The 25,773-nt window shown below is 46.0% G+C and overlaps 2 protein-coding genes across 16 annotated transcripts in view; one reads left to right on the top strand and one right to left on the bottom strand.

Moving 5' to 3' along the window:
- unm_hu7910 (un-named hu7910) overlaps nt 1–20,444 on the top strand; it is a 20,826-nt gene extending 382 nt beyond the window's left edge. The window contains exons 1-25 of one of the 14 annotated variants that reach the window (XM_037455794.2): nt 1–1,632; nt 1,706–1,786; nt 2,174–2,347; nt 3,640–3,684; nt 3,959–4,027; nt 11,346–11,399; nt 12,245–12,364; nt 12,522–12,560; nt 12,988–13,023; nt 13,356–13,385; nt 13,479–13,511; nt 13,598–13,633; nt 13,868–13,912; nt 13,995–14,099; nt 14,435–14,520; nt 14,645–14,731; nt 15,473–15,623; nt 15,708–15,844; nt 15,925–16,023; nt 16,134–16,223; nt 16,598–16,735; nt 16,819–16,954; nt 17,047–17,138; nt 17,236–17,369; nt 17,521–20,444. The exon at nt 1–1,632 is cut by the window's left edge and continues 184 nt beyond it. In XM_037455794.2, the coding sequence (XP_037311691.2) occupies nt 1,431–1,632; nt 1,706–1,786; nt 2,174–2,347; nt 3,640–3,684; nt 3,959–4,027; nt 11,346–11,399; nt 12,245–12,364; nt 12,522–12,560; nt 12,988–13,023; nt 13,356–13,385; nt 13,479–13,511; nt 13,598–13,633; nt 13,868–13,912; nt 13,995–14,099; nt 14,435–14,520; nt 14,645–14,731; nt 15,473–15,623; nt 15,708–15,844; nt 15,925–16,023; nt 16,134–16,223; nt 16,598–16,735; nt 16,819–16,954; nt 17,047–17,138; nt 17,236–17,369; nt 17,521–17,671 (2,370 nt within the window). In that variant the 5' untranslated portion in view covers nt 1–1,430 and the 3' untranslated portion in view covers nt 17,672–20,444. Of the gene's footprint in view, nt 1,633–1,705; nt 1,787–2,173; nt 2,348–3,639; nt 3,685–3,958; nt 4,028–5,386; nt 5,423–5,501; nt 5,538–6,527; nt 6,576–6,653; nt 6,690–7,031; nt 10,705–11,345; nt 11,400–12,244; nt 12,365–12,521; nt 12,561–12,987; nt 13,024–13,355; nt 13,386–13,478; nt 13,512–13,597; nt 13,634–13,864; nt 13,913–13,994; nt 14,100–14,434; nt 14,521–14,644; nt 14,732–15,472; nt 15,624–15,707; nt 15,845–15,924; nt 16,024–16,133; nt 16,224–16,597; nt 16,736–16,818; nt 16,955–17,046; nt 17,139–17,235; nt 17,370–17,520 lie in introns of those variants that run through there. The other 13 variants (XM_062559100.1, XM_062559101.1, XM_062559102.1 and 10 more) reach the window with 13 other exon arrangements.
- Nucleotides 20,439–25,088, bottom strand: LOC119199031 (clavesin-1-like). Of its 2 annotated transcripts, none has more exons than XM_037456696.2 (8): nt 24,746–25,088; nt 23,501–24,017; nt 23,221–23,391; nt 22,671–22,789; nt 22,312–22,486; nt 20,969–21,079; nt 20,641–20,852; nt 20,439–20,537 (listed from the first exon to the last, which is right to left on the bottom strand). In XM_037456696.2, the coding sequence occupies exons 2-8, from the start codon at nt 23,597–23,599 to the stop codon at nt 20,459–20,461; spliced, it is 966 nt and encodes a 321-aa protein (XP_037312593.1). In that variant the 5' UTR covers nt 23,600–24,017; nt 24,746–25,088; the 3' UTR covers nt 20,439–20,458. The 2 variants fall into 2 exon arrangements, with proteins under 2 accessions (XP_037312593.1, XP_037312594.1); XM_037456697.2 differs by having other exon boundaries at nt 24,761–25,088.
- Between the last annotated feature and the right edge of the window lie 685 nt (nt 25,089–25,773).

The following is a 25,773-nucleotide window of genomic DNA, read 5'->3' as shown; positions in this document are numbered from 1 at the left end:
ACGGCGTCTTTCTACGCTGCAGACGGTGTGTTTTGCACTTTTCTTCGCGCACAAGACTGTGTCCAGGAGCGGGACCAGCAGCAGTAAAACGCCTCGTCTTAGTCCCCCAGAGCCCGTTTGGGTAGTGGACTCATGCCGAAGCGAGCCGTGGCCTTTGGACCTTAATGCTAAAGTCCTAATCCGCCCGTTCCTACCTGTTTGCTTTCCCCCTGAAGGAGAGAATGTTCAACTGGTCGAAATTAGCATCCGCTCTGGTTTGGACGTCGCGCTGGCTGCTACTGACGCTAAGCTAAGCTAAGCTAAGCTACCACAGATAATGGTCTGCTGACAACAGCCAACAAGCCTTAACGTGTATTTGTGTTCGCTGACTCATTGTGTTGATGTTGTGGTGTCACGTGAGTGATGGAGGGACAACAAACTCATTTATTTACGTTATGAATCCGATTATTGATTCACAAAGACAAGTAATGACATGAATAAGCTTTCACAGTTTACATTCAATACATATCTTTATATTTTTTATTTTCTTGTTTTATTTCTTAACATCAACATGAACAGCATTAGAGGATCGATAGTTTGTGTATTTAGGAAATAGTTCTGTAACAATAGTAATATTATTATAATCAAACTATATAATTACTGGGCTGAAATGCTGCTTTCTATATACTTTTACTGGTGTTACTTTTTCTGTAATTTTACCCCATCAGCATTTTGAATGGAGTATTTTAACTGGATACTATTAGTACTTGAGTGTAATATCCGTGTACCTGTTACTCCTGGTACCTGTACTGCTCTGTAGCTCCGCCCCCTTTCATTCAAATCCAAGTTCCTCATGCAAAAAGCAAGGGTCACCTGTCACAGGTAATAATGAGGGCCGGATGTGCATGTAAAATTGTTTTACTGGATATTTAAAAGTTCTTTTGTTAACGCTGAAGCATTCAGAATTCTATTTTATTATTATTTCTAACTATAATGTAATTACAACCGTTACAGTTTTATTAACCCACAAATCACCTCATTGTATGTTCTTTGGTTATCATTCAATACATTCCATTATAAATATTAGTTATATTACTTTCCAATACTTTTTTACCGATGGGCCGATGAATAGTCGGTGTAGTACTCCTTGGTGAGGAGTATTGTGTTGGGGCCGGTGTGCGATTACTCCCGACAAGAAGCACGACCCAGCGGCTGGTGTTAGATATCCAGACGTGTGAAGGTCACACACACACACACACTGGGTTTGTTGGCTCTAATAATAGTGTGGATCAGGCCCTGGATACTGGGAGGAGGAGGAGGAGGAGGAGGAGGAGGAGGAGGAGCTCCTGCTGGGCTCGGCGCTTTGATTCCTCCTCGCTGGGGTTTCTTTCTGCTTCTTGGTCCTCGTGTCTTTATCCCTGGAGGCCTGTGTCTCGGTGAGACCCGGGTCCATGCAGCGCTACCGCCACTACGGCACCTCCTGCCCCCCCGAGCCCCCCCCAGCTCCCGTAGAGGAGATCAGTGCCGAGGAGGAGGTGTACACTGAGGAGGAGGTGTACACTGAGGAGGAGGTTTACACTGAAGAGGAGGTGTATGGCGAGGAGGCGGAGCCGCTGATACAGGAGGAGGCGGAGCCTGTGCTCCAACAGACAGGTAGGCCAGGTGTGGGATTAGGGTTTGGCCTGGTTCGGCTTGGTTCATATCTGGCCTGGTTTGGATCGGTTAGAAGGCGTAGAAGAGGAGGAGGAGGAGGCCTCGCAGACGAAGGAGGAGGTGCAGCCCCTCGTCCAGGAGACGCGTGGGAAAGGTTTGGAAGCCTGGTTTGGTTTGGCACGGTTTGGCTTGGCTTGGTTTGGCTCGGTTACGTTTAGATTTAGGTTTCTCCACCATCAAAGAAGAGACCTTTTCCCTCCAGAAGCTCCTCGACACGCTTTGGTTCTCCTGCTGTCTTCACTCTGTCAACAAATAGCCTTCCACACTGAGGCATTGTGTGAGGTCAAAGGTCAGAGTCCATGGCGACCCAGCAGTTGTCCTTCCTGTCCGTCAGGATGAACAGCTGTGGTGGTCCCTCTGTGACACTTTGTCTCTGGACCTTTGTGTCAATAAAGTTTGACTCAGAGTTTTTTTTAATTTAATTTGTAACTTTGAGCTTCTGGATTTTCTTTGATTTCATCGTTGGATTTTTTCCCCTCAGAGGGGAAGACGGCGGTGGAGAGCAAGAATGGAAAGAGGCCTGAGAGAGGAGGAGGAGGAGGAGGAGGAACCAAGTACTCCATGTTCACCTGGTTCGTGGTCCTGGCTCTGCTGGGGGTCTGGAGCTCCGTGGCCGTGATCTACTTCGAGGTCGTGGACTACGACAGCGTCATCGGTGAGTGAGATGACATCACTATGACATCATGATGTCTGTATTCTGATCATTGTTAATAATCCCAACATTGATTCACTTTAAGTGCGTTTCTGTTTGTGTGGAATAATAATAATGATCATAAAATGAATACAAGAGAATATCGTTTATATCCTTTAACTCCACAATTTGATCTGACGGAATGTGAACATCTACAAATCAAGTGTTTGAGTTGCTGCTCTGAATAACAGAAGGAAGTCAACATGAAAGTGAGAAGTTAGAGCAGAGATGGAGACGTCGTCATGGCGACTGAGACGTGTCCTTTGAAACGACACAAAAAGATCTTTAGCGTCGCTACGAGTGAAATGTGATGATGGAGCTCGAGTTTTTATGCACACACACACACACAGATACACACACACACACACACACACACGTACACACACACAGATACACACACACACACACACACACACGTGCACACACACAGATACACACACACACACACGTACACACACACACACACACACGTGCACACACACACACACGCAGACACACACACACACACACACACACACACGCAGACACACACACGTACACACACACACACGTGCACACATTGCGTTCCATCACATGTCATTTAGCTTTTATCTAAAGCGACATCCAATAAGTGCATTTCAACCATAAGGAAACAAAAGAAAGTGTGATTTCATTAAATAAAGACGACGTGCTCCTCACACACAGACTTTGCAGAATGTTGGTTTTTTTTAGAGAGGAACCGAGTGACTTCATGTGGTTTACAAACTTCCTCTCAGACAGACACACACACACACACACACACACTGCTGCATCATGAGCGACGGACTTCCTGTTTCAGATGATCAGTGTGTGTCTGTTTAACACTACGTTTATTTCCTCATGTTCTTAAGAAGCGTATCACAGACTTGTGTTATTTTGATTTACGGCACAAAGACAGATTGTTGCTTGATATATATATATTTGTGTAACCACAGTTACACAAATATATATATATATATATATATGTATATATTTGTGTAACCACAGTTACACAAATATATATATATATATATATATATATGTAACCACAGTTGCATGTAGACCGAGATGTGCTCCTCGTGGTTATTGTAATGATTGCTTTGCTGCTTATGAAACCAGTTCTTCATTAACAGCACAGAGTGGAAGTGTCTCGTGTGCACTCCATAGGTTTCTCTTTGTGCTTTAACGCATCAGCTGTGTCTCTTCTTCTTCTGCACTTTACTGCCTCTTCTTCTTCTCCTTCTTCTCTCTGCATGCAGCCAGAGCAAAGGAGTTTCCTATGAACTTATCAGAAGTTCTGCAAGGTACGATGTCAAGATTTAAAACCCGCATTTACAGGTTGAGTTCCATGTACTGGAATAGAAAAGGTTTGGGACGGTTAGTGTTCTGCTGTCAGACAGAATCTACTGAGTCAAATGACCCGATTACACCACGAAGCCAACAGGTGGATCCGGCACAGTTTGTCCTGGTCGCGTTAAAGAAAACGAGAAAAGAACTATTAGAATGTAGAGAGGAAATGTGAGTGAATATGATGAAATAAAGAAATACCCCCTCCTCTTCCTCCTCTTCCTCCCTCAGGCAAGCTGACGGCTTATGACACCGATGGAGACGGAGACTTTGACGTTGAAGACGCTAAAGTTCTGCTCGGCAAGTCCACTTTAAAATGATTTCAGCTGTCTTCTTCTTCTGTGGTGTGTAGCGCACTAAAGGTTCCGCCTGCTCAGAGGTTAATAACTATCGTATATAATTATTATATTACAGACGTTATTTAGAGTGATGGTGTTAGCGTAGCATCATTGTTACTTCAGCATCACTTTGTCTGTTTATTGTGAGTAAACAACAGCTAAATAGTTTAGTTTGGGTCCAGTTTACCGTCGGTGCCTCTTCATTGAAACTGGTCCTTACTTGAGTTATTACATCAAAAGAAAAGAATAGTAAAAATAAAAACTGATGATGACATCATCAGTAGGATGGGAGGGATCATTGAGGAAGTGTGAAGAAGAGCCCACAGACTCGGATCCAAGATGGCCGCCTCTGTAGCTCAAAGCAGACGGGAAGCCTGACGAGACCGAGACAGGAAGTCGTGATTGTCTTTGGTTCATGTTGTTCTTCTTTTAACTTCTTTTAATCGCTTTCTTTCTCTTTCCCGCTTCGCCATCTTTTATTTTGTTGTCCTGGTTTTTGTTTCCTTTATTCTCTCCATTCCTTTCGCAGCACCTCCTCTTTCCTTTCTTTGCACCTCCACACTTCCTCCCCCACTTTTTGCATCCTGCCCTCTACTCTGCCCCCCCCTCCCCCTGCCCCCCCCCCCCCTCTCTCTCTCGTCAGGCTTGACCAAAGATGGCGGCGGTAACGCCGAGTCGCTTGAGGAGGTTCTTAATATTTTAGCAGAGGAGGGCTCTGATTGGATCTCTGGCTTCTTCACCTTCCTTTATGACGTAGTGTCCTCGCCCGTAGAGAGGGCCGAGGGGGAGGAGGGGGAGGAGGCGACGGCCCAGGCGCAGGAGGAGGAGGAGGAGGTGGGAGGCCAGACCCCCTCTGATGCCGAGGAGGTCAAAGGGGTCGCGCTGGACCTCCAGAACCTGGAGGCCGGGGAGCCGGGCCGGTAGCTCGGCTCTGAGGGCCCAGTACGGCCAGCGAGGATCGGACTGGGAGCCGCAGGAGGACGCTGTGGTTTCCAACCGGGCCCAACTGGGCCCAACGGTGCGAAGCATGAAAGAGGAAGCTCAACAGGACTTTTGGGTTAAATATAAATATCTATAAATAAATCTATGAGAAGCCGTTGTTGGCTCACAACACATTTAGTTATTTCTCACTGTGTCACCCAACGATAATAAAAGACTCACATAACGCAGAACTTGAAATGGGTCAATGGAGAGATGGCACATTTTAAAGAGGAGTTTGTGCCGGTTGGACCCTTTTAGATTTGTGACGCGTTGATCACAGATTGATTGATTGACAGCATTCCTCGTGTGGTTGTGATCGCTCCTCTTGTGTTCTGCTCAGATGAGAAGAAGTTAAGAGCTCACCAGCTGAGAAAAGGTACCTTCCAGCGTGTCTCCTTTGTGTGTCTGATGCTAAGCTAACGGCTAACCCACCCGTCTTTTGTCAAACCTTCTAGAGGACAGGAAGGTGAAGAAGAAGAGTCACAGCAAAGGTGCTGTTTTAACAACCTCTTGCTTGAAACCTGTACTAAACGTGAGGTGTGAAAAGCATGACCTTCTCTAACAAACAAACGCGTCATGTGACTTTACCCTCAGAACTCTGAGCTTCAAATTGGGACTTTTTGAACATTTCATTCTTAGTTTTCTTTCCAAACAGTTGGAAACATGTTGAATATTTTCAGATTCTATTTAAAGGGATCAAATAAGTTGAACTTGAAGCAGCTTCCCTTCGGTGGAAGTACTTCCTCTTCTGTGCTCGATGTGGAGGAAGTAAACGTCCGTCTCCTTGTCCTTATCGGTCCTTATCGTCCTCTGTAATGTCCCCCGCGGTTGTCGTCATGGGAACCGATAAGCGGGTCCGCGTTATAGCAACATGACAGGAACAGGAAGTGGCCGTATTTGGACTTGGAGACCTGTCAATCACAAGGGAGACCCGCCCCCATGTGTTCTGTAGAAAGTGAGCCTGCTGGTGATGTCCTACGTGATGGTTGTCTCAGAAGCCTCTGGACCATTAAAGAGACGCGATGACATCACTAATGTCCCAGGAGACCTTAGTTTCTCTGAAGCGTCTCTTTGTGAACGTTGGGCAGGAATTTGGGGAAATTTGGAGAAACATTCATTCACAATTTAATACAAACCGTGTATGTTTGTCGTGCTTATTTAAGAAAGCGTTTCCAAAGTTAAGAAACGCTCTTTTTTCAAAGTACAAATAAATGTTGTATTTTCAAAGCGGAATCTATTTGGGGCAGAAAATACACACAAAAGAAATGTAGAAAATTCATGAAGAGGAAAAACATTTTGGAGGGAAGTCTTTTATTTTGGAGGGGGCTCATTAGCAATCAACTAATTTCATTGTTTGCAACAGCAAGTGAACCAAATCTTTCCATTTAATTCCCATTATTCCTTTGGTATCTCCTGCCTGCTGTGATGATGTGGCAGATCTTTGTCTTCGGGATGTAAATATTTGATGTGTTTGGTCCCAGAAGACGAGACGCTCCAAGAATCCCATCAAGAGATTAAACTCCCAGAAGGTAGATTTCTCTGCGTGACGCTGTTGGTTTGAGTCATTAATCTCGTCTCATGACCATCTGTTGATGTTCCATCTGAAGCAGAGGAGGCTTCTGCTGCAGGGAACTCCACCAGAGGTACGAGAACGTCTCCTATTGTGACCTTTTGAAGCTCTGATCGTTTCCTTTGAGGGACTCGACCCATTTGTTCATTTGAGTGGAGCGATTGATGCATGTTGTTCATTCTGTGGAATTGAACCCCTTTTATTAACAAACACAGTGAGTGGGTTGATCTCCTGAAACATTAAACCCATAGAGACTTATGGATGGAAATGTATTGATCAATCCTCAGTCGAGCAGGTTCATTAGCAGCATGTCGCATCCTCTGCTAACATCTCCTGCTTGGTTTGACGGTGCCTTCACGCGTCATCGAGATCATTCATAACTGCTTAAAGTTGCACCTTGAACCCGACACCTCAGAGCCGCCGGTCAGAGGAGCCCGGCTGCGCTCCGCCCTGAGGGAGGAGCTCAGGGTCATCCACCAGAAGATGGAGGCCAAGAGGATCGCTCGCATCGTCCTGGCCGAGATCAAGGCCTTCCTCGCCCAGGAAGAGGAGGAGAAGGAGAAAGGCTGGGCGCTGAAGATGAAGACGCTGGAGGCAGCGCAGGAGCAGCTCAGGGAGGAGACCCGGAGGAGAAAGGAATGGATGGAGGAGGAGAAGGCCCAAGAGGAGAGGATGGTGAAGGAGGCTCAGAAGGAAAAGGCTGCTGAGGAAAGGATGGAGAAGGCTGAGAAGGAAAGAATTGAGACGGCGATGGCTGCTAAGGAGAGGATGGAGGAGATGGCTGAGAAGGAGCGATTGACTCAAGAAAGGGAGAAACTTGAGAAAGAGAAGATCGCTAAAGAAAACCTGGAGAGGGAACAAATTGCTAAAGAGAGAGAGAGACTAGAGAAGGAACGAGTCGCTAAAGAGGAGGAACGAGTTGCTAAGGAGAGACTAGAGAAGGAACGAGTCGCTAAAGAGGAGGAACGAGTCGCTAAAGAGAGACTAGAGAAGGAACGAGTCGCTAAAGAGGAGGAACGAGTCGCTAAAGAGAGACTAGAGAAGGAACGAGTCGCTAAAGAGAGACTAGAGAAGGAACGAGTCGCTAAAGAGGAGGAGCGAGTCGCTAAAGAGGAGGAACGAGTCGCTAAAGAGAGAGAGCGACTAGAGAAGGAGCGAGTCGCTAAAGAGAGAGAGCGACTAGAGAAGGAACGAGTCGCTAAAGAGAGAGAGAGACTAGAGAAGGAACGAGTCGCTAAAGAGAGAGAGCGACTAGAGAAGGAACGAGTCGCTAAGGAGAGACTAGAGAAGGAACGAGTCGCTAAAGAGAGAGAGCGACTAGAGAAGGAACGAGTCGCTAAAGAGAGACTAGAGAAGGAACGAGTCGCTAAAGAGAGAGAGAGACTAGAGAAGGAACGAGTCGCTAAAGAGAGAGAGAGACTAGAGAAGGAACGAGTCGCTAAAGAGAGAGAGCGACTAGAGAAGGAACGAGTCGCTAAAGAGAGAGAGCGACTAGAGAAGGAACGAGTCGCTAAAGAGAGACTAGAGAAGGAACGAGTTGCTAAAGAGAGACTAGAGAAGGAACGAGTCGCTAAAGAGAGACTAGAGAAGGAACGAGTCGCTAAAGAGAGACTAGAGAAGGAACGAGTCGCTAAAGAGAGACTAGAGAAGGAACGAGTTGCTAAAGAGAGACTAGAGAAAGAACGAGTCGCTAAAGAGAGACTAGAGAAGGAACGAGTCGCTAAAGAGAGAGAGCGACTAGATAAGGAACGAGTCGCTAAAGAGAGAGAGCGACTAGAGAAGGAGAGGATGGAGAGGGAGCGTATCGCTAAGGAAAGGTCACGTATTGCTCAAAAGAAGCAGACATTGGAGAAGGACAGATTCCAGAAGTCCAACTCGTCTCAGATCCGGAGGGAGAAGAGCTCGGTGCAGGAAAAGATGAAGAAGAATTGACTCGTCGGATCGTCTTGATAAACGGTGGTAGTGACACTAAGGTTGAAACTCACTTCATAGATAAAGACTCTTTGGAGGACATTAGCTAATAACCCTTTTCTGGCTTTTATCTCTATAAATGTTTTTGTCAAGTAAATATCCTCAAAAAAGGTCTGAATAATAAAGGAATGATTTCGAAATTTACATCTTGCTAAAAAATGACTTTATTTTCTGTTTTATTTTGCACTGGACAGAATTCTTTTTGTCGTCAGCTAGCGGGGGCCATTATTTCAAAATGATCTTATATTACATTGGTTGGACGGGTTTTAATTGAGTTGAACAACTTAAAGCAGACTTGCCGGACAGCTACTTCCCATAGAGGCCAATGGAATCAAGTTAACTTCGGTCAACATGACTTTAAGTTAAGCTCTTTTCGAAGTGATCATTTTAAGTCAGGAGAAAAACGCTGGTGCTTCAAGCGTTAAAGTGTCATTCTGTGGAGTGACCAGCAGGGGGCGACTCCTCTGCTCCCATAGACGTCTATGAGGAAATGACTCTACTTCTGTGTAGTGACCAGCAGGGGGCGACTCCTCTGCTCCCATAGACGTCTATGAGGAAATGACGCTACTTCTGTGTAGTGACCAGCAGGGGGCGACTCCTCTGCTCCCATAGACGTCTATGAGGAAATGACTCTACTTCTGTGTAGTGACCAGCAGGGGGCGACTCCTCTGCTCCCATAGACGTCTATGAGGAAATGACTCTACTTCTGTGTAGTGACCAGCAGGGGGCGACTCCTCTGCTCCCATAGACGTCTATGAGGAAATGACTCTACTTCTGTGTAGTGACCAGCAGGGGGCGACTCCTCTGCTCCCATAGACGTCTATGAGGAAATGACTCTACTTCTGTGTAGTGACCAGCAGGGGGCGACTCCTCTGCTCCCATAGACGTCTATGAGGAAATGACTCTACTTCTGTGTAGTGACCAGCAGGGGGCGACTCCTCTGCTCCCATAGACGTCTATGAGGAAATGACTCTACTTCTGTGTAGTGACCAGCAGGGGGCGACTCCTCTGCTCCCATAGACGTCTATGAGGAAATGACTCTACTTCTGTGTAGTGACCAGCAGGGGGCGACTCCTCTGCTCCCATAGACGTCTATGAGGAAATGACTCTACTTCTGTGTAGTGACCAGCAGGGGGCGACTCCTCTGCTCCCATAGACGTCTATGAGGAAATGACTCTACTTCTCTCTTGATTTATTCCCTCAGTAAACATTGTAAACATGAGTTTATGGTCTCAGTCTCTAGTTTCAAGTTTTTTTCAATGCAGCATGATGTTCATTTAGTGATTGATGGTCCATTTAGAGTCACACAGACCATGAAGCAGGGGAGACTTTAGGGCGGGGCCTAACGCTGATTGACAGGTCTCTCTCTACCAGAGACGTACACGGGTCTCTACGTCCATAAAGAAGCCCTCCTTGTCTCTGAGTGAGACACCAGGAGCAGAAGGTTCCACAGGGAGAGGTCCTGAAGGTCTTCAAGACGACCCATAGCGGAGCTACACAGTGATTGATAGGTCTCTACCTCTGGTAGTATACAGGGCTGAATTCAAATAGTCCAAACAATGACCTCCTAGCGTCTATTCCTAAGCACTATTCCTTGACCTGATCTGGAAAACCAAGTTCAAAATGTTCCTTTAACAAGACAGCAACTTCTTCATGATCGTTATTTCTCGTGAATGGAATTATGTCTCTCTTTCTATCTATATATATATAATATATAGGAGGAGGAACATAATGAAATTTTGTTTAAATGTGAAAATACTCTTACTTTGGAGGGACAGAAGACATGAAGCTCAAATTCAAATAATACAGAAAGGCTCTTTTTTTTAAATCCTGTAAAAATAGAAACGAGCATCGACTGTTCTGATCACGTTTGATGTTTAGCGTAACGATTAATATTGTGGTGTTTGTATATTTAAATTTTCACTCAAAGGATTCTTCTGGTGGTTGTGAGCCTTTGTAAAATAAAAGTGTTGTAAGGAGTGTTGCAATAACGTAATATTTAGTGACTGAAAACTTTAAACTCTGGCTCCAGTTTCAAATGTAGTTCGTCATTCAATTATTTTTCCTCTGATTTGAATTTGTGGGAAAATCATTTCAGAATAAATCTCTAAAACATGGAGATGGTTGTGTTCTTGTCCGATGGCGAACATGACGGAGGCCTCCTTCTTTTGTAAAGTGTGTTCCTCCTTTCGACGTTATCTCACTCCACCACAGCTTCCTCCTCTCATCACTTCTTCTCGGATGGAGTTTCCTTCCCAAGACGTGTGAACCTGAACTTTTTACTTCTCTTTCTCCGCTGTGTAAAACAAAAATGAACATTTACACGTGATTCAACTCACAGTAAACATATAGAAGGTGATGCTGAAGTAAAAAATGATGCCCATTTCTTTATTACTCTCAGGACGACGAGCAGACCACCTTTAGAACTGCTGTTTTCTGAATGAAGTCTGGTGCAGTCGATGCTACGCTAACGTGGAGCGGTCATGTAGCCTTGTTTGTTGCACATGGTCTGTACACCTTTACAGTTTGTGTGTCCTGATCGGAGGCCTCTGGAGCTCCTTCTTGTGTCTACTTGCATGTGTTTGCATCAACTTTGTTCCTCTGAGTTGGTAAAATCACCTTCTAGTTGTTTGGTAACACACTGCTGATTCCTCTCATGATCTTCATTTTCTATTATTGGGTCTCAAACTGAGGAAGTTACTTTCTGTAAAGAATGACGGTGCTCATTTCTCCCCTGAACCTCTCGTCCAATGAACAGGCCTGAAGGCAGCAGAGAGGCCAGGTGTGGGCGATCCACCTGAGGAGAGAGCAGGTGAGGAGTGACTCTTCTCACAGACCTGCAGCAGGAAGCGATGACGCTAAATAGACCTTTTTCACAAGAACCAGAGATGCAAAATCAATGTGGACCTTCAGGAGAAAATGGATCACAACGTCGCTCCCAGATTTACCTGCAGTCACCTTTGAGACTGGTGGAGGAAAACGAAATAAAGACCAAAATAAATAAAGGCGTCGCATCATCGTGGTTTAAAGTTGCTCTTTCTTTTATCTCGACTCCTACAGACGTCACCAGCTGGCGTCTTTGGCTCAAACACTGGCTCCTTTTTCCCTTTAAGGGGGAAATCTAAAGGAAAAGGGCCTCTGGTTTCAGTGATCCTTAAAATGCCGAATGGTCTGAATCCATGTTGGTCGAACGTCACCATCAACAGGGAGGGGACGAAAGGACAGATGTGTCCTTGTGGGAACAGCTGGAACAATAACTCTGTTTACTGTTGGCCTGACAGACAGGAAGAAGATCACCATGACGATTGCGTATTTCCGCTAACAAATACGGAAGTTGTGTGAAAGGTGTATAAAGTTATTTAAAACCGGTTTTATGAAGACACCTTAATGTCACTGTGTTTTCAGTAAACAGAAAATGACCAAACATGGAGTGAGGAGACTCCGCTTTATGACCTGTCAATCAGTATGTAGTTCAAATAATTCTTACTCACTGGTGTAAAATCATTATCATTTATTATATAAAACTTGCAAGCAGGAGACACACGTTCAAGTCGTAGATCCGTGCTACTCAAAGTAATATTCTTCCTTTTGCCAAAGATGACACCATATCAGTGATGAACATGTCGTATAAACTCCCTCTCTCCCCAATCTCTCAAGGTCTGAAAACAAAAGAAACCGCAGAGCATCCAGCTGAAAGGACCAATCAGAGAGCTTCAGAGTCCCAGGGGGCGGAGCCAAAACAGGCTACGTCGCACGAAACCCCACCCAGCGAGACAGGTGTGTATGTGTATTTGTTCTAATGACATATCGATGGCTGTTCCTCTCAGAAACAAACCAGGAGTCACCACTGAAAGGTCCATCAGAACCAGTGTAATCCGCTCCGTTTCACTTTGATTGACATTAAATAACATCATCTCTGCTCCCACGTCCTCAGAGAGCAGCTCCGCCCACCATGAAGATGATGATGACGAAGGTACGTGGGAAATGACTCTCACTGATCTCATAACCGTCTACATCACATACGTCTGTCCTGTGCAACACTCATTGGTGGGACACCAGGCCCAGGTACGTGTGCAGGGGGGGGGGCAGAAGGTCAGGTTAACCTCACAAGGACAGGAACGCTGGGAGGAAAGGACAGTGGGGGGGACAGATAGTCTTAAGACACACTAGAGGGGGGGGGGGGGGGGCTGTGTTCAAGGACGCACCCCCCAACCCCCATTCTTTATCAGTCAACTCAAATAAATGAAGCCAAATAATGTGTGTGTGTGTGTGTGTGTGTGTGTGTGTGTGTGTGTGTGTGTGTGTGTGTGTGCGTGTGCGTGTGCGTGTGCGTGTGCGTGTGCGTGTGCGTGTGCGTGTGTGTGTGTGTGTGTGTGTGTGCGTGTGTGTGTGCGTCACAGCTGCCGTCCCTCTGGTGGAAGACGACTTTGTGCCAGGTATATTAATAACTGTTGTATTATTATTCAGATATTTTCCTGCAGTAAAAGTACCACACTGGGAAAATACTACAAGTGAAAGTCTTGCTGTTGCTAAAACTATTTATATTTGTTATTTAGATGACGGTTTCATCCAAAGCCACATACAATACGTGCATTTTAAAAAGGTTGTTAAAATTCTTAAAGTAAATATGTTCCTGTTATATTTCTGGACTAATATTCCATCATAACTACATAATAACTAAGTACACAATGTACCTCTGAGATGTAGTAAAGAAGAAGAGTAGAACGTAGAACTTTAAATGTACACTTACAGTACCTGTATGTTACAGATGACCCCAGAGACAGCCGTCATCCACAAGGTGAGTGACTAATACTTAATACTTAATACTTAATACTTAATAGTTTTCATAAGAATTCTCTCCTGGTTGTTTTTGTTCATCTTCTTATTTCAGAAGCTCGAACTGAAACAATAGACACAACTGGAGGTGAGACTTGTCCAGTAATACTACCTCTACAGTAGTAGTCTTTATTAGAGTACTTTGAACTGTTATTTCTGTGTTTCCTGTTGTAGTTCTGTTGGAGGAGCGCCCCCCAGAGGAGAGTCCAGGTCAGTGGAAACCCCCAAAAGTCCTGGTCTTGGTTCTGTCTCCACCCCTCAGAATCCTTTTTCCCAATAAAGACAGATGAAGATTATTTCTCATCTAAATAAATATTAATAATAATATTAAATTAAATATTACCTGACGATTTAACTGTTTGCCCTGATGAAACGCGATGTGGAGGTTACTATGGCGACACCTTTCTAAGTCATGATGGGGTCTTTCTTTGGATTCCGTAGCAGAGTCTGGACGATACCTGACGAGCTCCAAGTTCTCCCAGCAATCAGGTACGTCGCCCAAACACCTGGAACCAGCTGCTCACCTCTGAGGCCAGAAGACAAACTGAACTATTGTTCATCCTTCTGCCAGAGGTGGAGGCACAGAACCGGTCTGAACCAGTAGAACCGCAACCTGAGAGCGACTCACCAAAGGAGGCGGAGGGTGAACTGCACACTGACAAGGCGCCACCTAGTGGTCAGTACTGAGATGGCCTAAGGGTTTAGAATGTTTATTCAAACCAAAAATAACTACACATCTTAGAAACTAGAGCAGAAATATACAAGGACAGGGAACAAGGAAACTGGACCGATTTGTTACGGCTGCAATGTTTTGGACAAGTTTGACTAAATAATAATTCCTGTTGGAGGAAATGATGGAGGCATTTTGTGCCTCGTGATATCAGGGGCAATTATATTCTTTAGGGGGGTAATTTGGCGTATGTTCCACTCCGTGTGAATTTATTTGAGCTCACACAAATAGTTTGAAGCAGCTTTTTGGATTTAAGTTTTATTTTCCTTTTTTTTCTCCAGCAAAGAAAAAGAAACCCAAGTTGTTGAATAAGTTTGACAAGACGATTAAAGCAGAAATTGACGCTGCAGAAAAACTCCGCAAGAAGGTAAACATTCCAGATGTTCATTTAATTATCCTCCAGATGTTTGGAGTTAAAGAGGAGCTTGTTATCGACCTTCTTTCATTCATTCGTCCATTTATGAACGAATGAATCGTCTTCTTTCCTTCAGGGGAAGCTGGAAGAAGCTCTGAGGGCGTTTGAGTCTCTGGTCGGACAGAATCCTCAGAGCCCCCGAGCCCGCTACGGGAGAGCCCAGGTACTACCACAGAGTACTACCACAGAGTACTACCACAGAGTACTACCACACAGTACTACCACACAGTACTACCACAGAGTACTACCACAGAGTACTACCACAGAGTACTACCACACAGTACTACCACACAGTACTACCACAGAGTACTACCACAGAGTACTACCACACAGTACTACCTGTGGTAGTACCACACAGTACTACCACACAGTACTGCCAAAGAGTACTACCACAGAGTACTACCACAGAGTACTACCACACAGTACTACCACACAGTACTACCACAGAGTACTACCACACAGTACTACCACACAGTACTACCACAGAGTACTACCACAGAGTACTACCACACAGTACTACCTGTGGTAGTACCACACAGTACTACCACACAGTACTGCCAAAGAGTACTACCACAGAGTACTACCACAGAGTACTACCACACAGTACTACCACACAGTACTACCACAGAGTACTACCACACAGTACTACCACACAGTACTACCACAGAGTACTACCACACAGTACTACCACAGAGTACTACCACACAGTACTACCACAGAGTACTACCACACAGTACTACCACAGAGTACTACCACACAGTACTACCTGTGGTAGTACCACACAGTACTACCACAGAGTACTACCACAGAGTACTACCACACAGTACTACCACAGAGTACTACCACACAGTACTACCTGTGGTAGTACCACACAGTACTAGCGCACCGTGTGTGGTGTCTGCAGGTGGAGGACGACCTGGCTGAGAAGCTGCGTAGTAACGACATGCTGCAGAAAGCCATCAACAGCTACAGAGAAGCTGCCGAACTCCCCGACGTGACCTCTGACCTCCTGAGGGCGGCGCTGAAGAGACGCGCCGAGCGACAGCAGTTCCTGGGTGAGACAAAATCCTACGAGTACTACTACGACCACTGCCACCAGGAGCAATACTCAAACCTCCGTACATGGCTTCCTCCGTCAGGTCGTATCCGGGGCTCCCTGGCTACGCTGGAGAAGATGGTGCAGATCTTTCCGGAGGACATCAGCCTGAAGAACGAAATGGGCGTTGCTCACCTGTTGCTAGGCGACAACAAGGGCGCCAGGAGGGTCTTTGGGGAGGTAGGCGTGCGTGTGTGTGTGATCGCCGGTTGAGGCGCTGTCCCGTGCTCGTCTCTGATTGGTCGTCCGTCTCCCTGCAGGTCCTGGCGGTTGCCCCTAGCGACGGCTTCGCTAAAGTTCACTACGGCTTCATCTTGAAGTCAGAGAACATGATAGCAGAGAGCATTCCGTACCTGAAGGTATGATACGAGTTTATATATATATATATCTATATATATATATATAGATATATATATAGATATTATAGATAAACACATGGATGTGTGTGTGGTTGGTTCGGGTCCTTTAGGAAGGGATCGAGTCGGGGGAACCGGGGACGGATGACGGAAGGTTCTATTTCCACCTGGGAGACGCGCTGCAGAGGGTCGGAGACGAGAGCGTGAGGACAAATGTCTCTGATCACATGAGTGCTGCCAGTTGAAGGCGTTATTTTGGGATGGATGGTCCACACGTGAGGAACATGTCTGTTAGGGTCATTGTTTCTGCAATAAGACTCGCTTTGGGCTGAGTCCATTTAGACACATTTAGAATAAACATTTGCGATTAATTGTGATTCATTTTTAGTTAACTATGACATAAATGAGATTAATCGTGATTAAATATTTTACACATATTATCATTTGACAGCACTAGATTATATATAATAAAGTAATACAGAGTAACGCCACAGCTACGTATTATACATATTATTATATATATATATATATATATATAATAAATTCACTGAGTCATAAAGACCATTTAACCCCCCAGGCTTACCACTGGTACGAGTTGGGTCACAAGCGAGGTCACTTTGCGTCGGTGTGGCAGAGGTCTCTCTACAACGTGGACGGACTGAAGGCTCAGCCGTGGTGGACAGCCAAGGAGACGGGCTACACCGACCTGGTCCGGGTGAGGAGGAGACCCCACAAAGACCTCTGAAGGACTCGATGCTTTCTGAAGGAGACGCAACTAGTGAGCTTGTCTCTGTCCAGACGTTGGAGAGGAACTGGAAGACCATCCGGGACGAGGCTTTGGCCGTGATGGACCAGAAGACGGGCTCCTTTGTTCCTGAGGAGGAGAACCTGAGGGAGAAAGGCGAGTGGGGCCAGTACACGCTGTGGCAACAAGGTACGGCAACACGTTCACTCGTTCATCTGCTCCTTCTGAGCTCCTCCTCAACATCTGGGACAGTTCATTCAAGGACATTTGTGTGTTTGCAGGAAAGAAAGCAGGGAACGGCTGCCACGGCGTCCCCAAGACCTGCTCCCTGCTGGAGAAGTACTCTGAGGCCACAGGCTGCAAGAGAGGACAGGTACACACACACACACACACACACACACAGTCTTAAAAGAGCTTTAGAAATAAGAGATCATCTGGTTCCATGTCTGAATGCGTGTGTGTGTCCTCAGATCAAGTTCTCCGTGATGCACCCTGGGACACACGTGTGGCCTCACACTGGTCCCACTAACTGCAGACTCAGGATGCATCTCGGCCTCGTCGTCCCCAAACCCGGCTGCAAGATCCGCTGCACCAACCAGACCAGGTACCCTTCCTCCTCCTCCTCTTCATCACACCACCGAGCCTCAGTGGTCTCCGGCCCACGGGCCATGAAGAGGTTTTAGTTCAGGATCCATGTAGCGATGCACAAAATGCACTGATGAATGAATGAACCCCCCCCCCCCCCCCCCCCCCAGGGAGTGGGAGGAGGGCCGCGTCCTGATCTTCGATGACTCCTTCGAGCACGAGGTGTGGCAGGATGCCGCCAGCTACCGGCTCATCTTCATCGTGGACGTGTGGCACCCGGAGCTCACGGCCCTCCAGCGCCACAGCCTGAGCGCCATCTAGAGGGCAGCGCCGGCCAATCAGAGCGCACGCTGCTCCTCCTGCTGCCGCCGGGTGGGAGAGCACTTCCTGTGACGGGTTCCGTGTGAAGGATGGAACCGTCGGACCGAAGGAGACGGAAACGTTGCTACTTGACTTTACAAGCCGAGACGCACACACACACACACACAGGGACACACACACACACACACGGTACGCCTTCTGCTCCAACGGGCTCAGGGTTCTGGTTCGGGGTTATTTGTTTTTTTCTATATTTAACAGAAAATAAAGTTTTTGTATCCTTTCTCTGTCTCCTCTCCTCATCTCCTTTCTCTGTCTCCTCTCCCCTACTTGTGGTTTCAGGTCCTGGTCCTGGTTCTGGTGTTGGGTTTTAAGTGGATGTGTAGATTTGTTTTTAGGTTTATTTTCTGTTAAATAGAATAAAAACAGCTGTTCTGTTGAAAGCAACTCAAATGTTTACTTTAATTCACAAGTTGTTGTTGTTATTGTTTATTAGATAAGAGGCCTTCATTTTTACCACTGAGTTTTTCTTTCACATTTGCACAAAACAACAAAACACAGTTATTAAAGATTTATATTTGTATTAAAAATGATTAAAACACAAAGAAAACGTGTTTTTATTTGTTCGATCAGCTGTTTCTGAGGAAACATCTGCATCTCTTTTCCTTGTTTCCTTTCCTCATCGCCATTCCTCCTGTTTCCTTTTCCTCTCCTCCTCTCCTCTAGTTATCTCCTTTCCTTCTCATCTCCTCTCTTTGTCTCTTGTCCTCAGCCCCTCTCATCTTTTCCTCCACTTCCCTCTCCTTGTCTCCTTCCCTAGTCGTAGGCCCCGGTGAGTGTTGGAATGAAGCCTTTGAGTTCTGTGTAAATGTTTATTCTCTACATTCATTCCAGTGAATACATTAGTCGGGTGGAGACCACGCCGCTGCTCAGTGAGATCACCTGATCACAAGTTAAACACAAAGTGGTGACGGACGTAAATCAACATCCCATTGAGATTTTCAAAATAAAAGCATCAACCTGCAAAGCATGACGAGGTTTTAAAAAGCTGAAGGTACCTTAAACCTCTGGTTACATTGATTAAGTGTGTCACATTCTTCTTTGAGTGCACTAATACTTCTAACAATAATATACAATCCTCATAATAACTTAATATTCAGTAGAAACAATCTTTCCCTTTGAGGTCAAAGGTCATAATTTGGCATTGTGTGGTTTCCTTACAGCATAATACTTTAATTATTTCTCACTGTTGGAGCGGTTTCTTTTATCCGCTCATGATCAAGTTATTTCTCTTTCAGATTATCAGGACGTTAAATTCAAAAGTATTTTGATTCATGAGTTTTGGTAAAATACTCTTAAAATACTTAGATAGTCGGTAAAGAGTTTTTTCACATTTTTGATTCACAGCTCAGAAAACCAAAGATAAATGTTTTATCACATTTATGTTTCCCCAACTAGGATTCTCTTTAATCCCAAATTAAATCAGGAATTACATTTAAACCTGTTGGCTTCTCGCAGAACATTATATATGATACATTATATATTATACCATATATATGATACATTATATATTATACCATATATATGATACATTATATATTATACCATATATATGATACATTATATATGATACCATATATATGATACATTATATATGATACCATATATATGATACATTATATATTATACCATATATATGATACATTATATATGATACCATATATATGATACATTATATATGATACATACGTTCTAAAGAAATCAAGCATGATAGAAATGCTCTAAACTCTTTAATCTTTTTTAATCCAGGTTTAATTGATTAAAAAGAATCCTTGTTCATTGTTTGTTTTCTGAGGTTTAAATAAAGTTTTACTGATTGAACGCAATCGTCACACTGAATGTCTCACAAAACATCAGAGGACAGATGGAGAGGCTCAGAGACAGGACAGTGTGTGTGTGTGTGTGTGTGTGTGTATGTGTGTGTGTGTGTGTGTGTGTGTGTGTGTGTGTGTGTGTGTGTGTGTGTGTGTGTGTGAGTGTGTGTGTGTGTGTGTGTGTGTGTGTGTGTATGTGTGTGTGTGTGTGTGTGTGTGTGTGTGTGTGTGTGTGTGTGTGTGTGTGTGTGAGTGTGTGTGTGCGTGTGTGTGTGTGTGTGTGTGTGTCTATGTGTGTGAGTGTGTATGCGTGTGTGCGTGTGTCTGTGTGTGTGTGTGTGTGTGTGTCTATGTGTGTGAGTGTGTATGCGTGTGTGTGTGTGTGTGTGTGTGTGTGTGAGTGTGTGTGTGTGTGTGAGTGTGTGTGTGAGTGTGTGTGTGTGTGTGTGTGTGTGTGTGTGTGTGTGTGTGAGTGTGTGTGTGTGTGTCTATGTGTGTGAGTGTGTATGCGTGTGTGTGTGTGTGTGTGTGTCTATGTGTGTGAGTGTGTATGCGTGTGTGTGTGTGTGTGTGTGTGTGTGTGTGTCTGTGTGTGTGTGTGTGTGTGTGTGGGTGTGTGTGTGAGTGTGTATGCGTGTGTGTGTGTCTGTGTGTGTCTGTCTGTGTGTGTGTGTGTGTATGCGTGTGTGTGTGTGTGTGTCTGTGTGTGTATGTGTGTGTGTGTGAGTGTGTATGCGTGTGTGTGTGTCTGTGTGTGTCTGTCTGTGTGTGTGTGTGTGTGTGTGTGTGTCTGTCTGTGTGTGTGTGTGTGTGTGTGTGTGTGTCTGTGTGTGTGTGTCTGTGTGTGTGTGTGTGTGTGTGTCTATGTGTGTGTGTGAGTGTGTATGCGTGTGTGTGTGTGTGGGGGGGGGGGGGGTCAGTCCAGGGCCAGCAGGGGGGTGCTGGTCTCTCGGTCTGTTGTCTTCAGGCTTCCTGGTTCCACCACCGACTGAGACCTGGAACACACAGTAGTAGTACTTATACACAGGTAGTACTTACTACTAGTAACTAGTACTCACTAGTTGTATGCAGTACAGCCCCGAGGCTCCGCCTCCTCACCTCCTCATGGCGTCCTTGTCCCCCCCCCCGCTGACGTGCAGCGCGTGGTAGGTCAGCGTGTACTCGGTCTCGTCGCTGTAGTCGGGTCCGAGCAGCGAGCGAGCCCAGATGCCCATGTCGTAGGGGGGCAGCGTCCCCCCGAACTCTGAGGGGAGGCACTCGGGCTGCAGCAGCTGGTGGAGCGAGTTCAGGTTGTTCCCATGCAGGAAGATCTGAGGACACAAGGAGACGTCAGGAGAGGAAGCAGGAAGATCAAAGGGGGGGGGGGGGGGACAGAGGAAACAAGGCAACGTAAGAAGAAAAAGAAGAAGAGGAAGCGAGTTCTGACCCGTTTCCTGGTCTTGTCCTTCAGGAAGGGCTTGATGATGGTGAACATGGCGTGGATGTACCACGGCTGGTTCACAAAGTGGATCCCCCCGAACCGGGCCGGGAAACTGTCCTGGGGGGCAAGGAGAGGAGATGAGGATGTAGGCTATGGATCAGGTGAGTTTATCTGATGTAGGTTATGGATCAGGTGAGTTTATCTGCTGTAGGTTATGGATCAGGTGAGTTTATCTGATGTAGGTTATGGATCAGGTGAGTTTATCTGATGTAGGTTATGGATCAGGTGAGTTTATCTGATGTAGGTTATGGATCAGGTGAGTTTATCTGCTGTAGGTTATGGATCAGGTGAGTTTATCTGATGTAGGTTATGGATCAGGTGAGTTTATCTGCTGTAGGTTATGGATCAGGTGAGTTTATCTGCTGTAGGTTATGGATCAGGTGAGTTTATCTGCTGTAGGTTATGGATCAGGTGAGTTTATCTGCTGTAGGTTATGGATCAGGTGAGTTTATCTGATGTAGGTTATGGATCAGGTGAGTTTATCTGATGTAGGTTATGGATCAGGTGAGTTTATCTGCTGTAGGTTATGGATCAGGTGAGTTTATCTGATGTAGGTTATGGATCAGGTGAGTTTATCTGCTGTAGGTTATGGATCAGGTGAGTTTATCTGCTGTAGGTTATGGATCAGGTGAGTTTATCTGATGTAGGTTATGGATCAGGTGAGTTTATCTGCTGTAGGTTATGGATCAGGTGAGTTTATCTGCTGTAGGTTATGGATCAGGTGAGTTTATCTGCTGTAGGTTATGGATCAGGTGAGTTTATCTGCTGTAGGTTATGGATCAGGTGAGTTTATCTGCTGTAGGTTATGGATCAGGTGAGTTTATCTGATGTAGGTTATGGATCAGGTGAGTTTATCTGCTGTAGGTTATGGATCAGGTGAGTTTATCTGCTGTAGGTTATGGATCAGGTGAGTTTATCTGCTGTAGGTTATGGATCAGGTGAGTTTATCTGATGTAGGTTATGGATCAGGTGAGTTTATCTGCTGTAGGTTATGGATCAGGTGAGTTTATCTGATGTAGGTTATGGATCAGGTGAGTTTATCTGCTGTAGGTTATGGATCAGGTGAGTTTATCTGCTGTAGGTTATGGATCAGGTGAGTTTATCTGCTGTAGGTTATGGATCAGGTGAGTTTATCTGCTGTAGGTTATGGATCAGGTGAGTTTATCTGCTGTAGGTTATGGATCAGGTGAGTTTATCTGATGTAGGTTATGGATCAGGTGAGTTTATCTGATGTAGGTTATGGATCAGGTGAGTTTATCTGCTGTAGGTTATGGATCAGGTGAGTGTACCTGGAGCCCCTCAATGGCCAGCTTGAGGATGTTGGGCGTGAGTTTGGAGGCTTGTTTGAAGGAGAAGTTGCTCCAGTCGATGATGAGGACGAACCCGTTGATCTGGAGCTCAGGGTTCTCGATCAGGACCTCCAGAGAGAGGAGGATGGCCCTCAAGATGTCAGTGAAGGAGTTCCTGAGGAGGAGGATGATGAGGATGAGGAGGATGAGGAGGAGGACACAGTGATCAGTTCATCAATAGTTAACCACAGCGTGACGCTTCATGTCTTTACGACTCATTACGCTCATAGTGTTAAATCAATAGTGTGTGTGTGTGTGTGTGTGTGTGTGTGTGTGTGTCTGTGTGTGTGTGTGTGTACCTGCTCTGGTCCCAGTTGGAGGCGAACAGGATGAGGATCTTTCGGCCATGTTGGTCCGGCGTCTCGAGGACGCCGGGGAATCCGTCCATCAACGCCCGCTTGATGCCAGGGTCGTCCACCTGTTTAAGGAAAGGAAACAAGGACACATTAGAAGACAGTTCACTGTGTGTCCCTCAGTTACTAGGATACTAGGAAAGGAAACAAACAAGAGGAAACGGGAAGTAAAAGAAACAAGGAGAGGAAACACTGAGACAAAAGGTAACAAGTAAGGGAGACAAGACAAGCTTAGAAGAAATAAGGAGAGGGCAGAAAACAGGAGAGGAGACAAGGAGGTAGTGAAAATAACAAAGGAAACAAGGAGGACAAAGGAAAGGAAACAGCAGAGGAAAGACAAGGATGCTGAGAGGGCGGAAGAAGGAGAGAGGAGAGGAAGGAAGGAGGGAAGGAGGAAAGGACGTGGGGATGGCAGGATGAAGAAGGAGAGAAGGACAAGGAGAGGAGGAGAAAGGAGACAGGAGAGGAGAACGTCTCACGAGGACACATCGGCCACCTTGAAGCTCTGGAACATGTCGAGGTTCTGCTGCCTGAACTGGAAGTACTGGGCCAGCAGCCGGAAGGTCTCGGCCTGCTCGAACTTCCTGGCCCTCAGGAAGCGGAGGATGAAGTCGTCGTCCGTCCGCAGGAAGCCGATGTCGGGACGCGTCACGATCATGTCCCGCACCTGCAACGGCACACGGGACACGGAGCCACGGGGGCGCCGGGCGCGGAGCTTGGCTTCATGTCATGTGGCAGCGTGCATAAGACACATGGTGTGTGTGCGCGTCGTCTACCTGCTGGATGTCCTGGTGCAGCGTGTCCGGGTTCTCGTTGAGCTCCAGGCGGGCCTTCTCCGTGGTCTCCGGGCTCAGGCCGGCGTGGAGGTGCGTCATCGCGACGTCTCCACCTTCAACTGTTTTATTGTTTCGATCCCGACGGAAAGTTCGAGGGTTTCGAAGAACAATCGTCTTCGCTGTCTTTGACTTTAAAACTCCTCACTTACAGAGAGACGTCCAGGGGGAGAGACACTCTTCTTCGGTGGTGGACGTGAATCAACAATCGTCGGTGCGTTGGGTTCCACGAACGGCACATGAAGAAGGAGGAGGAGGAGGAGGAGGAGGAGGAGGAGGAGGAGGAGGAGGAGGTTCACGTCCTTGGGGCCTCGCTGAGTTGCCGTCCTGCGTCTCTCGGCTCCCTCCTCCGCCGGCTCTCTGTCATCTTTGGCGTTCTGGGTTGGATCAGTCGACGCTCCGCTGCGCCATGGGGACGAGGTCCCGGGCCAAGGTCAAAGGTCAGGGGGGGCGTCTGGGTCTGAGGTGGAGAAGGAGAGAGGTTAGTTGACGTTGTCTTTAGACTGTCTCTCGGCTTCAATGACGCTGTTTGTTCCTGAGAACATCTCACAGGTACAAGTTCTACTTTCTCATGTACAATTAAAAAGATTCACAGGAACAAAAACTACCTCAAATCGGAGTTCTATTGATAATAATGAAATAATAACACGCTGTGCTCCAGGTGTGTCTCTGTGTGACCCCCCTGTGACCCTCTGAGGACCAGAAGATGACTGACGGTTATGTTCAGAACACCTATAGTTAACATCATCACTGGTGCATCCCCACAATGCATTTGTCCTCCCACACCTGCTGATGTCAATGAGTGGGATCAATAAAGGTTATTTATATCTTAGATGAACCCCCCTCCCCCCCCCCCACACACACACACACACTCATGCCCTTTCTGCAGGTCACATTAACTGTGTCAGATGTTTTCTGTCCACTGAGAAAAAAACACTTCAAGGTCCCACAGAGCTCTTTTGTACATTTAGTAATGATGTTAATGTTTGAATTCAACGTGCAGCCTCTTGGATTCATACACACACACACACACACACACACACGCACACACACACACACACACACGCACGCACACGCACACGCACACACACACGCGCACACACACACACACACACGCACACACACGCACACGCGCACACACACACGTACACGCACACGCACGCCGCGCGGTGTGATGATTGAAGTCACCCTGATGGTCCTCACTAGGATGCGTCGCGCTGAGCTCTTCTCCGGGGTTTGAGACAGGGAAGCATGGCGGTGAGCCGCTAGGTGTGCTGGTTGAATCCCGGCGGCCCTGCGCTGCTGGTGCTGATGCTGGGGACGGCGGCGGCGGCCATAAAAAATGAATAGAAACACACGATTACTGTCCGAATTATAAATAGAAATATTCCTTTAAAAAAAGGTCCCTGAAGGAGGTGAGAGACGCGCGTCCTCGTGAATCCGTGCGTTCTCTGGGACGAAGCAGCATCTCCCCGAGCTGCGTTTTTTCACTTTGTGCTCCGAGAGACGACGTCAGGATGCTGCGAGTCCGTCCAGCTCTTCAAAATAAAAGAGCGTCGACTTCCGGTCGATGTCAAACGGTGTGTCTGATTGTTTTGGGACGGTTCAATGAGGCCGTCAGCATGTTACAGATGTTCATTCAGTATTTATTTTGTCTATGTTGATTTAATCAAAGCGCTTCATAACAAATAAAGAAAAGTAGACATACGAACTTAAAGATGTGAATCTATAGAATTACATCCTTAATAGAGAACGCAATAGAAAAATAAACACCTGCTTGTTAGTAAAAAAAAATACAAAGAAGGGAAACCCCTAAATAAAATGCATTTGAACTACGAAAATAAAATACAGCATAACCATTTAAAATTAGTGCATCTATTTTTAGAATGTAGTATGCTAGGATTCGTTAAGAAATATGTGTATACAATATATAATATTGCACCCCACTTTTGTTTTGAAGTTAGACTCCCCTCGTTTCCGGTGGTTCTCCTGTCAACAATCTGATTTGACCTACCTGCACGTTCCCGTCTGTGAAGCTGACGGCCATGCGCGTTCACGAGGAATCCTGGACTCCTCTGTGAATTACTTTAACATTCTTATTCTATTCATCTAAATTCACAACTGTACGTGAATTAATGTTTCATTAACCTCTAATTGATACACGTTTCCGCTCAAGTGGAAAATTACATCAGTGGCACCTGATTAAATAAACAACA

Source organism: Pungitius pungitius, chromosome 19 (assembly GCF_949316345.1).
Source record: "Pungitius pungitius chromosome 19, fPunPun2.1, whole genome shotgun sequence".
Classification (NCBI taxonomy): Eukaryota; Metazoa; Chordata; class Actinopteri; order Perciformes; family Gasterosteidae; genus Pungitius; species Pungitius pungitius.
Note: the sequence above shows the minus strand (reverse complement) of the source record. Positions and strands in the feature narration are given on the sequence as shown.